The following is a 13534-nucleotide window of genomic DNA, read 5'->3' as shown; positions in this document are numbered from 1 at the left end:
CGCCTGTAATATACAATTACAGTTACAGTTTTGATAGCTTGTTGTCCGAATAACATTTATTGACGCCTCCGATCGTTGATTAGACCTCCAATCTCGTGTAATCAATAAAATACTTCTTCAATGGCTACTAATAATCATAACTGCACCACCACCAACCCTAGGGTAAGCAACTAACAGTTTTTTTTTTTTTTTTAATAAATTAATGTTACAATTTGAGTAATCTCCTTCTTTTTATGTGATTTATTTTGTTTCATTTGAGTGCATTTTACTTTGTATGCATGTTAGTGATTAATTTGGAGAAGAGCAAATTGTGGTATGTATTCAATGCCCCGTTACTTCTCCTCTATGCAGTCAATCTCAGTAGTATCTCCATTATCGGTCCTCATATGAAATATCGGTACCGATATTTTACCGATATTCCCGATATTAGTGTTTTAAGTCTTAATTTTCAATTTTTAGTGATTAATGTTGGTGTTTTAAGTCTTAATTAGGTCATGCTTGCTACAATTACAATTGTTAGTGTTTTGCAAGTTGTAAAAGGATAATTTGTTAATAGCAGGAGTGTATACTGAATTGTTAGTGTTAAAGACTTAAAGCGCTATATATATATATATACATTCTGCATATATATATAAAAATTTTGGTGAGGGATGCTCTATGCGATGTTCTTAAACGAGCCGGAATTTCAGCTAAAAAGGAAGCCCCCGTAAACTTTCTTACAGATCCTCAAGAAGGAAGATCTACATTACGACCGGCCGATATTCTTGTTTTTGGGTGGGTAGGGGGAAAACACGCTTGTGTCGACCTCACAGGAGTGTCCCCTCTTGTTGGGCTTAGGGACAATGGGTTTGTAGCAGGCCAGACGGCATCGGGCAAGGTTTCTAAACACGAGAGAGCTTGTTTGGAGAATCAACACGTGTTTATCCCCTTTGCCTTTGACACTTTTGGTTTCTTAGCTCCGGATGCCGTGGACCTTTTGAATAGGGTTCAGAAAGTTGTGCATAGTAACGTATCGGCCCATAAGAACCGAAACTTTGTTTTTAGTAGGATTGGGTTTGCTATCCAAAAGGGGGGTTGCGGCGCAACTTGTTTCCCGCTTACCTACCACTTCATTGTAAATCGTTTGAATGTTTCTATGGTATACATTATATTTTTATAAAAAAAATAAAAAAATTCTGCATGATATTTAAATTACTGATATCTCACCGTGATAACCGATATCTCGGTCCTCGACCATATCCGGTATTTTTCCGCTTTAACTTTAGCAGTTCTCCTACTAGAGGTCGCCAGTTCGAGCCTCGGTTGGGGTTTCCACCCAAGGCGGATTGTTGAGTTGGACCTGAAGCGTCAAATAAAATCATAGGTAGACTCGGAAAAAAAGTTGTTAAAACAAAATTGAATGCTATCACGTTCACTAGTTTTATAGGGTTGTAGTTCGACCGGTTATGATATACGGAACAAATTGTTGAGCCATCAAGAAGACACAAGCGCGTAAGATGGAGGTAGCAGAGATGAGGATGATGAGGTGGATGTGTGGGCTCACGAGATTGGACCAGATAAGAAATGAGCTCTTTTTGGAAAATAGTCGTCGCTAGTATTTCAGATAGACAAGGGAGGGGAGGTTGTGATGTTGAGATGGTCTGGGCATGTGAAGAGGAGACTACTGACAACGCTGGTTAGAGCTGTAGTAATCCTCACCCAAACTGGCTTGGGATGTGTGGATTATGCTGGATTTGAGAGATTTTCACCTCTCTCAGGATAAGGTCAATGATAGGAGTTCGTGGAGACGTAGGATTAGGGTTTTGGATCTCTAGGGGATGGTTGTGGACCTTTAAGGGGAGGGTACAAATTTGTCTTAATTTTCCTTAAGGACTTGTCTTCTTTCGGACCGCTGATGGCCTTTGCATGTTACCTTCCTCTTCTTATCGTTTTCTTATAATGTTTTATCTGTTGCTATTATACTTTTTCTTGCCATGTTTCGGTTATTGGTGGCCTACTAATGCTATATTGTTAGTACTTTTCAAGCGAATATCGTCTTTACTATTCGGATTCTTGCTAGATACATGCGCTCTATTTTTCTAAAATATACATTTTTTGTCTATATATCGTTTTTGGAGTCGGGGGTCTCCATGGATGCAACCTCTCTATTCTCTGGGATAGAAGTATGGTTTGTCTACCTCTCACCCTCACCAGACCCTACCAATAGCTTTGTTATTCGTGGGTTTTTATTAGGTATGGTTGTTGTGATCTTTCATGTATATGCTCTTTTGCTAGATACATGAACTTGATTTGAAATATTTCATGTATATGCTCTTTTGCTTGGATACTTTATTTTTGTTTTATGTTTTTGTGCACTTTTCATAATATTTCAACAAACCTGAAAAATTTCCAGAATTCAGTTAATTATTCATCAAAGAGACAAGATGCTCCTGGTGTTAAACATCGAACCATTGATCGAAAAAGGCAAAAGAAAACAATTGAAGAACTAAATGATGCAAATATGGAAATAAATGCTCCTTCTGGTGGGAAATCATCTGTTGTTTTGGATCAGGCTCCTTGTGCCTTTTGCCATTCTTCTAAGCAGTCAGAGGTGAGGCTTAAAACCAAACTTTGTGTAGTTTTTAAATCTCAGATTGTGTTTGTTTTATCAATTTTGTGTAGGGAACTGGATCATTTGTGGCCTATGCTCAAGGGAAAGAAGTAACTGGAAATGTGGATGACTTCTCTAAAGTCATACATGTTCATTTAAAATGTTTAGCCTGGTACGCTTTTGACTTTTGTCGGAGAAAATGTATCGATTACCGTAGAACTCTTTGGTGTGGGAACACTAGAAGTGATGATATTTTATATTTACAGGTCTCCTAGGATATATTTTGAGGATGATTTGATCCAAAACCTAGAATCAGAAATTGTAAGGGCAAACAAGCTAAAATGCAGCAGTTGTGGTAAAAAGGGAGCTGGTCTTGGCTGCTGTGTGAAAGCATGTCAAAAAACTTACCATGTGCCTTGTGCGTATGGCATCCCTGATTGCAGATGGGATGTAAGCAGCTTTTTATGCGCACTTTAAGATTCTGCTGTTCTAATTATATTCATTATGTTTTGATTTTGTACCACTTTAGGATGGTTTTTTGATACTGTGTCCAAATCATGCACATCACAAGTTTCCAAGTGAACAGAATGCAAAGTCTGAGAAAAAAATCACTCAGAAAAGGTATCATCCGTAAATTATAATTTATGCACTGTTTATATGAGCTTTTATGAGCTTTGAATCAGTTGATTTATCGGTTTTTGCAGCATATCTGAACATCTGAATCTGAGCTCACCATTGTTGAACGTTGGGAAGGATTTGGTGTTTTGCGGTTCAGGTCTTTCTGCAGGTGATAAGGTCGGTTATGTTTGAGTTTTTATGCTTACTTTCATCAATGTTTTCATGGCTCTTTCCTAATCAATAACATTAAATTGCAGTTTACTCTTGTAAATTTTGCAAGTAGCAGTGGGTCAATAGTGTTCAAAAACTGGAGAGATAATGTCACTCATGTGATTGCTGGCACAGATTCAAATGGGGCATGCACACGGACACTAAATGTTTTAATGGCTATTTTGCATGGGAGATGGATTCTTACGATGGAATGTAAGGTTTATGTCTAAGGGGCTGTTTTGCAACTTTGTGTTGGCTTGAGAGGCCTAACCGATTAAGAGGTAGCCTCTGAAACGGTCAGCATGTTTCTAACCATTAAGAGACCATGAACAATTAGGAGATGTCTTTTAAGTGAACAAACACACTCTACCTCTGACCGATTCAGAGGCTACCAAATAGCACCAAGCCTTATTAGCCCCAGATATTATTGAAAACATATTTGTTGTTTTCAGGGGTAAAAGCTTGTGTGAAAGCCGGACATCTTGTGAAAGAAGAACCATACGAAGTCGTTCTTGATAACCATGGTTCTCGTGGTGGCCCTAAAGCGGGGAGGCTAAGAGTTCAAAATAAAGTAAGGTTAATAATAAATTAGTTTACTTCATTAGTTTATGTTTAGAGCTCCTGATGTGATGCAAGTGCAGGCCCCGAAACTTTTCAACAACTTGAATTTTTACTTTATTGGCGAATATGAACAAGCTTATAAAGCTGATCTTGTAAACTTGGTTACAACTGGTGGAGGCACAATTACGGAAACCAAGGATCAGTTATTAACATCAAGAAGTAATGATGCAGATACAAAAGTAAATGTGAAGCAAGTTACTTTGGTTGTTTACAATGCTGACTTCACATATAATTCTGAGTTTGAGGATGAAAGCTCTGTTGAAGCTTCAAGATTAGAAGCAGCAGAGGACGTGGCTCAAGAAATCAGGTGTCGGGTTGTCCCACATATTTGGATTTTGGAGTCAATTGCTTGTGGTTTACTGGTTTACAACCTTCTGTAATCTATACTAAGGCCATAACTATATGTAATAGTACTGCTGCACATAACTAGCAAGCCGTACGAATTTTGGTTTATATTCAGCATAATCCAGTTTTTATTGTTTTTTGGTTTCACATACACCTGCGGAATTGGTTTGTTACTTTGTTATAACTTGTAATAGGAGGTCACAAATAACAAACAAAAACATGTACAACATACAACTAAAAATGGTAGCTATCAGAATGAAAAGGTATTCAAGTTCATTGACCAAATAAAAATACAAATGCCTGCAACATTGATCACATGAAACTAGGATGAACCGGTCCTTTTGAGAGCCCAACACGAACCTCCATTCCATGATGCAAGTCTGGGGCGCGCATTGTTTCAGTGTCATGGACACCTGCAACAAAATCATCAACACATTAATTAATACCAAGAAAAGACACAAATAAACTTGAAAATAATTTGACTTTCGTACCTTGAAGGTAATCTTCAACACCAAAATCTTCCAAAGCTCCTGTGAATGACTCTAATCCAAGCATGGATGACGGTATCAGCCCTGGAGGCCTTTGAAATCTGAAGCTCAAATGTTTAGAAGGATTAACATCTCTCACAAGGAAACCCAATCATCCACAAAAAAACAATATGGAGAACTGTTGGATCGACTACATTAACCGTGTAAATTTAGAAGAAACGACTAACATAAATGCTGAATTTTTTTTCACATCTTGAGAGTTGATCTTAAGGGTAAAGTCAGGATGGGTTGAAAATATACAGGTGAGTTTCATTTATAGGTTAAAATGGGTCAAAACAAAATACCCAAGTTATCCAAAATTTATCTAATTCAAAATATCCAAACTATCACGTGCGAAGCATAACTCATCCGAAACACAAAAAAACGACCAAAACGAAACAAAAAACCAAAATGAAACTGAACCGAAATAGAAAAACGACCAAAACGAAACAAAAAAACGATATGAAACCGAAAAGCTGACCAAAACGAAACCAAAAAAAAAAACGAAACGAAACTGAACCAAAATAGAAAAATGACCAATACGAAGCAAAAACACCGAAGTGAAACTGAAAAATGACCAAAAGGAAACAAAAAAAAAGCAAAATGCAATCGAAAAGCTGACCAAAACGAATCAAAAACACCGAACCGACCAAAACAAAACAAAAAAATTAATACGAAACTGAACCGAAATAGAAAAACGATACAAAAAACCGAGATATGAAACCGGAAAACTGACCAAAACGAAACAAAAAAAAAGTTAAGTGCAATCGAAAAGCTTACCAAAACGAAACCAAAAAGCTTAAACGTAGCCGACCAAAACAAAACAAAATGAATCAAAACGAAACAAAAAAAAAACGAAATGAAACCGAAAAAACTGACTAGACCGAGACAACACTGAAACCAAAAACCGATCAATACTAAAAATATTAACCGAACTTGAACTGAAATGAAAAAGGAAAAAACCGACCAAAACAAAACAAAGTAACTGAAAAGACCGAAACCTAAGAGCTAAGCTAAACCTTAAAGCTAAACCGAAATTTCTTGGTTTTTTTTATGAGCCAGGATGACGGAGGAAACATTTTAGTTGTTTTATATTTTTCGTTTTTTATTTATATTTTGAGTTATTATTTTTTTATTAATTTTTTTATAAATATTTTGAGGGGTTTTTTAAACCCTTTGTATTTTAACTTTTACATGGGTCATGATGGATTAACTTAGCCCATCTTGACCTTTATCCATCCTAACCTTTGTTTAAAAAAATACATCCTAACCTATACCCAACCTTGCCCAAATCCATCCTGACCCATCACCTCAATCCAACCCAACCCATACAAATTGCCACCTCTAGTTGATCTAGAAGGACTTACACCTCTCCTAACAATCTAAAAGCTTATATGTTTAGAAAGATCGATATCTCTCGCAGAGAAATCAAATAATCCACAAAAACAACATTGAATCAAGTCATCAACTAGATTAACTGTGTTTAATCCTTAAAATTTAAAGATAATAGTAAATTATCTAGAAGGACCAGCACTGTCCTATCACTCTCGAATCTCTTAACAGTAAGCATCCATCCTATCAGAAGTTCAATTTGGTGGAGACTAATGTAAATGGATATGCATCCTGTCAAGAAGTTGCAGCTGGAACAAACCAGGATATATTTAGGGCTCCTCTTCAAAAAGCCAGCGACTCGGAGATCGCTTGATATGGCTGGGTTTATAGTCGAGTCGAGCCGAGCCTGCCCTGACTTGGCTCAGCTCAGCTCATGAACACAGCCCTAGGTATATTGATGAGTAAGACAAACTAAACTACATCTTAAAGTCAATTGTTCACAGTACTGAGGTAAAACCCTAGGTTTCTACAATTTGGCAATAATGAAAATGCATCAGCTATCAAAGGCATAATTAGGTGTGCGGTGTACCTAACTACTCGGTATCGAAAAACAAAAGCTATATAATAAACAGATAGAATACCTAGAAAGGATTTTGCGATCAAATTCCTGCTTCAAAGGAAAGGCGGATCCGTAAGTATTCGCAAGTATTTTCCTCTTCATCTGTTCTTCTCTCACAACCGCCTGAACCAACACAAATATATTATTATTAACCATAACATATATAATAATTATTATTATTGAAATTAAGCAAGCAATTAGGTACCGATTGAAAGGCGGATTCGAGGGGATGAGATCCGACGATGTCACTCTTGACGCCTTGGAGACCAAAGCGAAGTGCATCGTTCTTCAGACCTCCGATCTCGTGTTCGATTGTTGTCTTTGATGATGCTTCCATTCTTATTATTGTTAAAGTGTTTTCTTTCTTCCAAGAGAGAATGGTGCTATGTAAAAGAAAACTTTGGAAGCAAGACACCTGATGTGTTTAAATATATTGGGCCTTGTACTGATATGGGCCTAAACGCCTGATACTCAACGGCCCAACTAGGTGAACAAGTGTGTGACGTGCAAACTAGCCGAGCTGCTCGTCAGCTATTTGAAATCGGCTTGTGTAAAAGCTCGATTGAGCCAAGATTTAATGAGTCTGAGCATCATCTCGAGTCTAAAAGTAACCTCGTTTAATAAATGAGCATGAGCCCAAGCTTATACAGCTCGAGCTGGCTCACGAGTCTAAACAAGCGTGCCATTTATTTAATTTTTATAATGTATAATAATATATTTTTTTAATAAATATATAAATGAAAAATTATATAAAGTAAAATCATAGGTATATATAATTATTAATAAATAGTAAATGAGTCGAGCCAAGCTCAAGCTTAAGAAAGTACTCACGAGCCAAGATGGAGCTTTAAAAATAAAGATCGAAACGAGTCAGGCTCGAGCTCTATGTAAGCTAAACGAGTTGAGCTCGGCTTGTCTCGTTCACACATGTATATGGATATTATAGATTGTTCAAAATAAATTGCATGTGATGATAACTCTACTAATTTCTTGCATATATTGCTCAAGCCCAGTTTGAATTAATGTACGTACATTCCTAGGCCATTTTCTTCCCTCACATGTTTTAATAAACTAATTTTACAAGAGTATATTATAGAAAAAACAAAAAAATTATGACATTCCCTTTATAATACACACTATCTATTCCAAGTAAAGAATCATGCAAGTTTTACTAAAAGTTGTGATTAATTTTTAACGGTTTAATTTTCAATTAAAGAGATCAAAAAACAAGCTGATCTGACCGACCAACCCATCCGTGGTTGCTTGGTTTGTCGACAAGCTTAGTTAGCTGTTCGACCCAAAATCTTTGTGAATTCCTGATTGTTTTGCCATCACAACACAACACAACACAACACATCGCCATACACAATACCCTTGGATGACAAATGACAAAACTGCTACAACGCTACAAAAGTAATCTACTTATATCCGTAAACCAGAAGACCATCTAACCTTCCAATCGATTATCATTCGGTATGTTATCATTTGAAGTGTGCATAAACAACATTAATAGTTTTCTGTAATACATAAAACAAAATCGACTAGATAACAAAAAGCAAAATTGCTACAAAAGTAATCTACTAACCTGTTTATCATACCTATCATTTCTCAAGCTACAATCCTTCCAATAAACAAACCATTACTCGGAAAGTTTAACCTCATCACCAAAAACGATATGCTTACCTATATCACTCGAGCCGAGCCAACTGGCCCTCATTTTGACAGTCATCATCATCAAGCTCGCATTAACTTAACTGGGATTAACAGGCCGTAAATCAAACTTGTAAGCATACAATTCCATAGGCGACAAAACAAGCCGTCCTTGAGAAACATCTGCAGCTTGTTCACTATATCCGAGCATCTCTGTATCATCATGCAAAAGATTTAAAGAGGTAGCTTTTGCATTCAAAACATTAAGACCCTGAAACACGTTCAACAGATTCAAATTCTCATCATCTATCCTTGAACAATCGGATTTCCCTTTCCGACAGTAAGATGAATCCCAATGTCTCCTCTGCAAAATCAAAACCGTCCTCGGTTCTTCAACATTCTGTTGCGTGTATTTTAACGGCCTCGGGACCTTTAAACTCACAACATGCAGGTCACATGGCAATGAACCTGTTAAAGGTGAGAAAGATCTCGGGGGTGGTTGAACCGATATTTCTTGCGGTTTTTTAGCTATGAACGCATTCAACGGATGGTTCAAGTGGGCCCCGACACGATGAGAGAAAAGAGACGGGCTTAAGGGACCCGCATGTGAAACCGAGTCGACAACCGTGGATATGTTGGATTCGAATGTGAGGTGGAAAACCACATTCATCGGATGGTTATCCAACACTCCTTGACCGAGCCCGCGCCCATCGTCACGTGACAGCCTTCGATCAAGCATGATCTCGAACCACCCGTTTTTCGGGCTAGCCACACCCAACGATTGCCTCGTGTGTACTGAAAAACGTGTTCCTTTAGATTCTTGCATAAACGCAAGTGATGGCATCGGGTAGTAATTTCCCTGAAGCGGGATTTTATCATAAGTTTCTCTACGACTCGTCTGAAACCCGTTCAAATCCGAATAAAATATCCTCTTATTATCAATATCCGTTTTATACCTAACCACCAATTCCTTATCATTAAACTCATGCCCAATAAGCTCCACATGATACTCGTTTTCAATCAAAAACTCCTGAACCGACCCTTCACAGATGTAAACACGGGTACTGTAAGAAACGGGCGATTTGGCCCAACGCGTTTTCGGGATCGAAAAAACTTCTTGCACAAGAAAACCCTCAGAAACCACAATGTCACTACCGGTTTCAGTAATCGGTGTGGCGTCACCACTAGGTTTAAAAAGGTAGGCCCCACTCTCGGGACTCGTGTACATAGCCAGCTCTATGTCAATAACATTCAAGGACCCGCTTTTGGTTTCGGTTACTTTCTGTAACAAACCAGTTTTGGAATCAAAAGTGAGCGACTGATACCGGTTTCTAATCTGAACTGAATCGTCTTCAAGTTTTGAGCAACTATACGGGGCAAAACACGAATTTTTACCCGTTGATGAAACTTTTAACTTTGCGGGTTTGGCTTTTTCACATCCTACAAAACCGTTAGCAATGTAATACGTCTGTAACCCCATAGCAGGAACCGAGGCTTTAAAAAACACCCGATGCCTTCCAGTAAACATCTTCATCTTATTATGTTGCAATTCAGGAGATATTTGACTTTTAACACAAGTCCAATTCGAGTCAAGAACTGTGACATCGGATCTCTCAACAATAAACATCACAATTTCGTTTCGTGTTTGCTCAAGAGAATTAAAAACTACCACTGATTGCACGGTTCCTTGATTAGCACTAATCGGTTGGTGCACCGGTTGGGCATCGTATCGGGACCGAACCTGAGCCGGCGCAAACAGTGACGGGTTCTGATCATTCTTATCATGATGGATACCGAGCAATACTTCAATAGCTTTAGACATAAATATTTGAAGATCTTGTAACGAAGTGTGCATACGCATCCCGTAGTCTTGAACCACGTGATCTTTAGCGGTCCCGGTTACACCATCATGGTGCTGAAACAGAGCCAGGTTCCTTCTTGCAGTGGTTAACTTATGGGTGAAACCAGTTGGTAACTTTTCACACTGGGCCCGTTGGCAGAACCCGAATAAAAACACCATTGTCATTTCAGTAGCCCGTAGAGTGTGCTCGAGTACACGATCAACCGATTTGAAAAACGGTCGTGAAACATAATATCCGCTCCAGTAATCTTGCCGTCTATCCGCATAAGTAAAGAAATCTCCCGATAAAGACGGAAACCCAGGAACTTGTACCGACCCGAATTCACCGGGACGTGAATAGTTTATCTTTTCCGCTTCATCTCTCATGGTTCGAAAATAATCTTCTAAAGTTCCAAACTTTGCCTCGGTGTTCAATTCAGGAGTTGAATTTATATAATCGAATAACATTTGATAATTCCTAAACTGCGCTTCTGCTTCTTCAACGCTGATGTAACGGAAATCATCTCCAAGTGGGACCAGAAGCGTGTTGGTCCGGTAAAGGGTTGACTTTTTCTTGTACTGGTCAAGAAGTTTAATGGCCCGTTCCTTAACATTTTCTTGAGTTGTTTCTTCAGGATGTTGTCCCCAGGGGCAACGTTCGTACATAAAACCGTTCATTCTTGCAAAGTCAAACTGGCAACATACAGCGGGCTCAGGCCCACAAGTATGTGGAATATCATAAGAGTAAAATGGCATCATGTGTACAAAAATATCAGTTGTTTCATAAGTATCCCAACTTTGTCTCCATATGTATTCCAAGTTTTTATGTAAAGCTAATTCTTTCTTTAACTCGTAATGAGTTCTCTGTATAAGCATGTTTTCGAATCCCATACGTTTAAGAAGATAAGCCATGGTGGATGAATAACCAAACGGGTCTATTGCCCATGAGTTTTTTGGGATCACACCAATTGTTTCATTTAACCACATATTTCCCTCCATCATCTGAAGTAAAAAACCAAATATGTACTCAAAACTTCATTAAAATACAAAATTGTATGCATCTATGAGAAGATTATCGCATGAAAAATGATTTGTGGATAAGACTAATGTTAAGCTATAACTAGCTGGTATAAATCAGAACGAGTAAATACCTGTTCAATGATAGCAAAATAATGTGAATTGGCCTGCAACAGACATTAAAAAAGAAGTTCAGTACATTGAATATATATTTTTGTTTATCTTTTAGGTCATGAATGACTTTAGTCAATATCGTGATCCATTGTTTTCTCCTTACAGAATCAACAACATATTGCGTGCTGATTATTAATACAACGCGATCAAAACAACTGAAAGCAAGAACCAAAAAAAACAATACACAAGCAATATTACCTCATCATTCATCACCCAACCGCCTCCAACAATTTCCAACTGCCCATTCTGCAATAACTTAATCAAAGCTTCCTTTTTTGCGTCCGGTGCATCCCTCCACCACCTCTCCAAATAAGACATCTCTTCCCAAATAAACTTCCTCCTTTCATCCTATATTTATCATAAGTTCATAACAAACCAATCAATTCCAGTGTTGTAAAAAATCAGAATTAATTGCTTATTGGTAGGTTACTGATTAATCCTCAGCTAATCGTTGCAACTAATCTTAGTCGGCCAAATTGTATTTTTCCTTTTGAAAGGCAACTGGACCTCGGTTTTAACTCTATTAATCCTAGTTATTGGTTTTTCTCGTTTGAATTGTTGTGTTTACGTTTAATTGCTTATGTTTGAACTACACTATGAGAAATTTTATATGTAAGTTTTCAAAATTATATATATTGAATAAGTACATATAAAAAATCCAATCCGCTATTGATCGCTATTGAATAAGTACATATAAAAATTATATATATATATATATATATTTTCTACAGCAGATTGAACACAATCACACATAAAACTACATCAAAATAAATCAAATTAACTAAAGGTTCAAGCAGAGCAGCTTGTTGCCCACTTACATACAATTTCATTCAACAACTAGCAAATTAAAACCAAATGACACACCTTGGAAAGCGTATCAACAACGGTATCCAAAATATGCCTCGACTGGCTATCATAATACTCCTCAACAGTCAGCTTCCATCCGGGATCATTATGCGAATGCGGGACGACAAACACCTTGAGCTTCTCATGATCCCACTCACCTCCTTTATACTCCACCCTCCACCCCTGCGTCCATGGCCCACCATCCACGTCCTTGAACTCAATCCCGTCGTACAAACCCTTGGTGGTCAGATCAACCGAAACAGACCGGTTGGCGGATCGAATTACGGGTCTCCGATGAAGGGGTTTGTGGGTTTTGATTGGAAGACCGGGTCGGGTTGGTGGGTGGATGGGGTTGGGGATGCCGTAGAGGTAGAAGATGAGGATGAAGAAGAGGATGGAGGCGGTGAGTCCGATGAAGAAGAGGTTGGTCAGTGCCGGACGTTTGCGGGGTTTGCGGACGCGACGGACGTGAGATGTGGAGAACGCCATGGGATCGGATCGGACGGAAACGATGACTCAGTCCCGGTGTTTTTTCAGTGAGTCAAGACACTAGTCTTTGGACGTCGTCGTTCGATGCGTGGTTGGTTGTTTACTAGTATATTATAATAACTAGCTAAGTGCCCGCGCAATGCAGCGGGGGTGCACGCAACTCGACATTGAACGTATAGTATGTGTCAATACATACGTCATCTGACGATAGTGTGCACGTAGCCCAAAATTTGACACGTAACTCGTGCAAAGCCAGTTGCGTGTAATCGAAGATTGAGCACACGTAACCGGCCTGGAATGCACGTTACTGATATTAAAACATGCTTAACCAACACCACGCGTGTAATTATAACGATTACCGGTGCAGGGCGCTATGTTGAGCGCTTACCAAGATTTGGTTATGTGCGTTACGTGGTGCTGAACACGCGTTTATCGGCCCCGGTATATGTAAACAACGACATCTGCGTAACCGGTGACGAAAATCAAGAAGCAAACCCGAAATATACAGTAATTTCAAATAAATCACTTTTGTAAACGCCCGTTTTGGCCCTAAACCCGTTCCGACTCGACATCGGCCTGACTTGGCCCTATCTACTCGAACCTGAACCAAATTAACCATTTTTCTTGTATCGACTTGTTCCGACCCTAATCCACTT

At 38.5% G+C, this 13534-nt stretch overlaps 3 protein-coding genes across 3 annotated transcripts; 1 reads left to right on the top strand and 2 right to left on the bottom strand.

Moving 5' to 3' along the window:
* The first annotated feature begins 2368 nt into the window (after positions 1 to 2368).
* LOC143550864 (BRCA1-associated RING domain protein 1-like) lies at positions 2369 to 4491 on the top strand. The gene is made up of 8 exons (XM_077041433.1): positions 2369 to 2590; positions 2662 to 2762; positions 2857 to 3040; positions 3120 to 3211; positions 3295 to 3385; positions 3466 to 3631; positions 3871 to 3989; positions 4060 to 4491. Exons 1-8 carry the CDS (start codon positions 2501 to 2503, stop codon positions 4417 to 4419), a joined length of 1203 nt encoding a protein of 400 aa, XP_076897548.1. The 5' UTR covers positions 2369 to 2500; the 3' UTR covers positions 4420 to 4491.
* Positions 4492 to 4636: 145 nt separating this feature from the next.
* Positions 4637 to 7225, bottom strand: LOC143550863 (cyclin-B1-2-like). Its single transcript, XM_077041432.1, has 4 exons — positions 7068 to 7225; positions 6885 to 6985; positions 4876 to 4973; positions 4637 to 4797 (listed from the first exon to the last, which is right to left on the bottom strand). Exons 1-4 carry the CDS (start codon positions 7197 to 7199, stop codon positions 4697 to 4699), a joined length of 432 nt encoding a protein of 143 aa, XP_076897547.1. The 5' UTR covers positions 7200 to 7225; the 3' UTR covers positions 4637 to 4696.
* Positions 7226 to 8211: 986 nt separating this feature from the next.
* LOC143550885 (alpha-mannosidase 2-like) lies at positions 8212 to 12886 on the bottom strand. The gene is made up of 4 exons (XM_077041448.1): positions 12408 to 12886; positions 11742 to 11891; positions 11504 to 11536; positions 8212 to 11354 (listed from the first exon to the last, which is right to left on the bottom strand). The coding sequence occupies exons 1-4, from the start codon at positions 12876 to 12878 to the stop codon at positions 8613 to 8615; spliced, it is 3396 nt and encodes a 1131-aa protein (XP_076897563.1). The 5' UTR covers positions 12879 to 12886; the 3' UTR covers positions 8212 to 8612.
* Between the last annotated feature and the right edge of the window lie 648 nt (positions 12887 to 13534).

Source organism: Bidens hawaiensis, unplaced genomic scaffold (genome assembly GCF_021521415.1).
Source record: "Bidens hawaiensis isolate Kalapana, Puna unplaced genomic scaffold, B.hawaiensis_p1.1 tig00016190_1, whole genome shotgun sequence".
NCBI lineage: Eukaryota > Viridiplantae > Streptophyta > Magnoliopsida > Asterales > Asteraceae > Bidens > Bidens hawaiensis.
Note: the sequence above shows the minus strand (reverse complement) of the source record. Positions and strands in the feature narration are given on the sequence as shown.

Excerpts from the sequence above, each read along its gene's own strand:
- LOC143550864 (XM_077041433.1), top strand. The coding sequence starts at position 2,501 with ATGGAAATAAATGCTCCTTCTGGTGGGAAATCATCTGTTGTTTTGGAT. Across the intron at positions 2,591-2,661 it reads ATTCTTCTAAGCAGTCAGAG|GGAACTGGATCATTTGTGGC; the intron begins GTGAGGCTTAAA and ends AATTTTGTGTAG. Across the intron at positions 2,763-2,856 it reads CATTTAAAATGTTTAGCCTG|GTCTCCTAGGATATATTTTG; the intron begins GTACGCTTTTGA and ends TTATATTTACAG.
- LOC143550863 (XM_077041432.1), bottom strand. The coding sequence starts at position 7,199 with ATGGAAGCATCATCAAAGACAACAATCGAACACGAGATCGGAGGTCTG. Across the intron at positions 6,986-7,067 it reads TCGAATCCGCCTTTCAATCG|GCGGTTGTGAGAGAAGAACA; the intron begins GTACCTAATTGC and ends GTGTTGGTTCAG. Across the intron at positions 4,798-4,875 it reads TGTTGAAGATTACCTTCAAG|GTGTCCATGACACTGAAACA; the intron begins GTACGAAAGTCA and ends ATTTTGTTGCAG.
- LOC143550885 (XM_077041448.1), bottom strand. The coding sequence starts at position 12,878 with ATGGCGTTCTCCACATCTCACGTCCGTCGCGTCCGCAAACCCCGCAAA. Across the intron at positions 11,537-11,741 it reads GTTGGGTGATGAATGATGAG|GCCAATTCACATTATTTTGC; the intron begins GTAATATTGCTT and ends TGTCTGTTGCAG. Across the intron at positions 11,355-11,503 it reads ATTTTGCTATCATTGAACAG|ATGATGGAGGGAAATATGTG; the intron begins GTATTTACTCGT and ends TTTTTACTTCAG.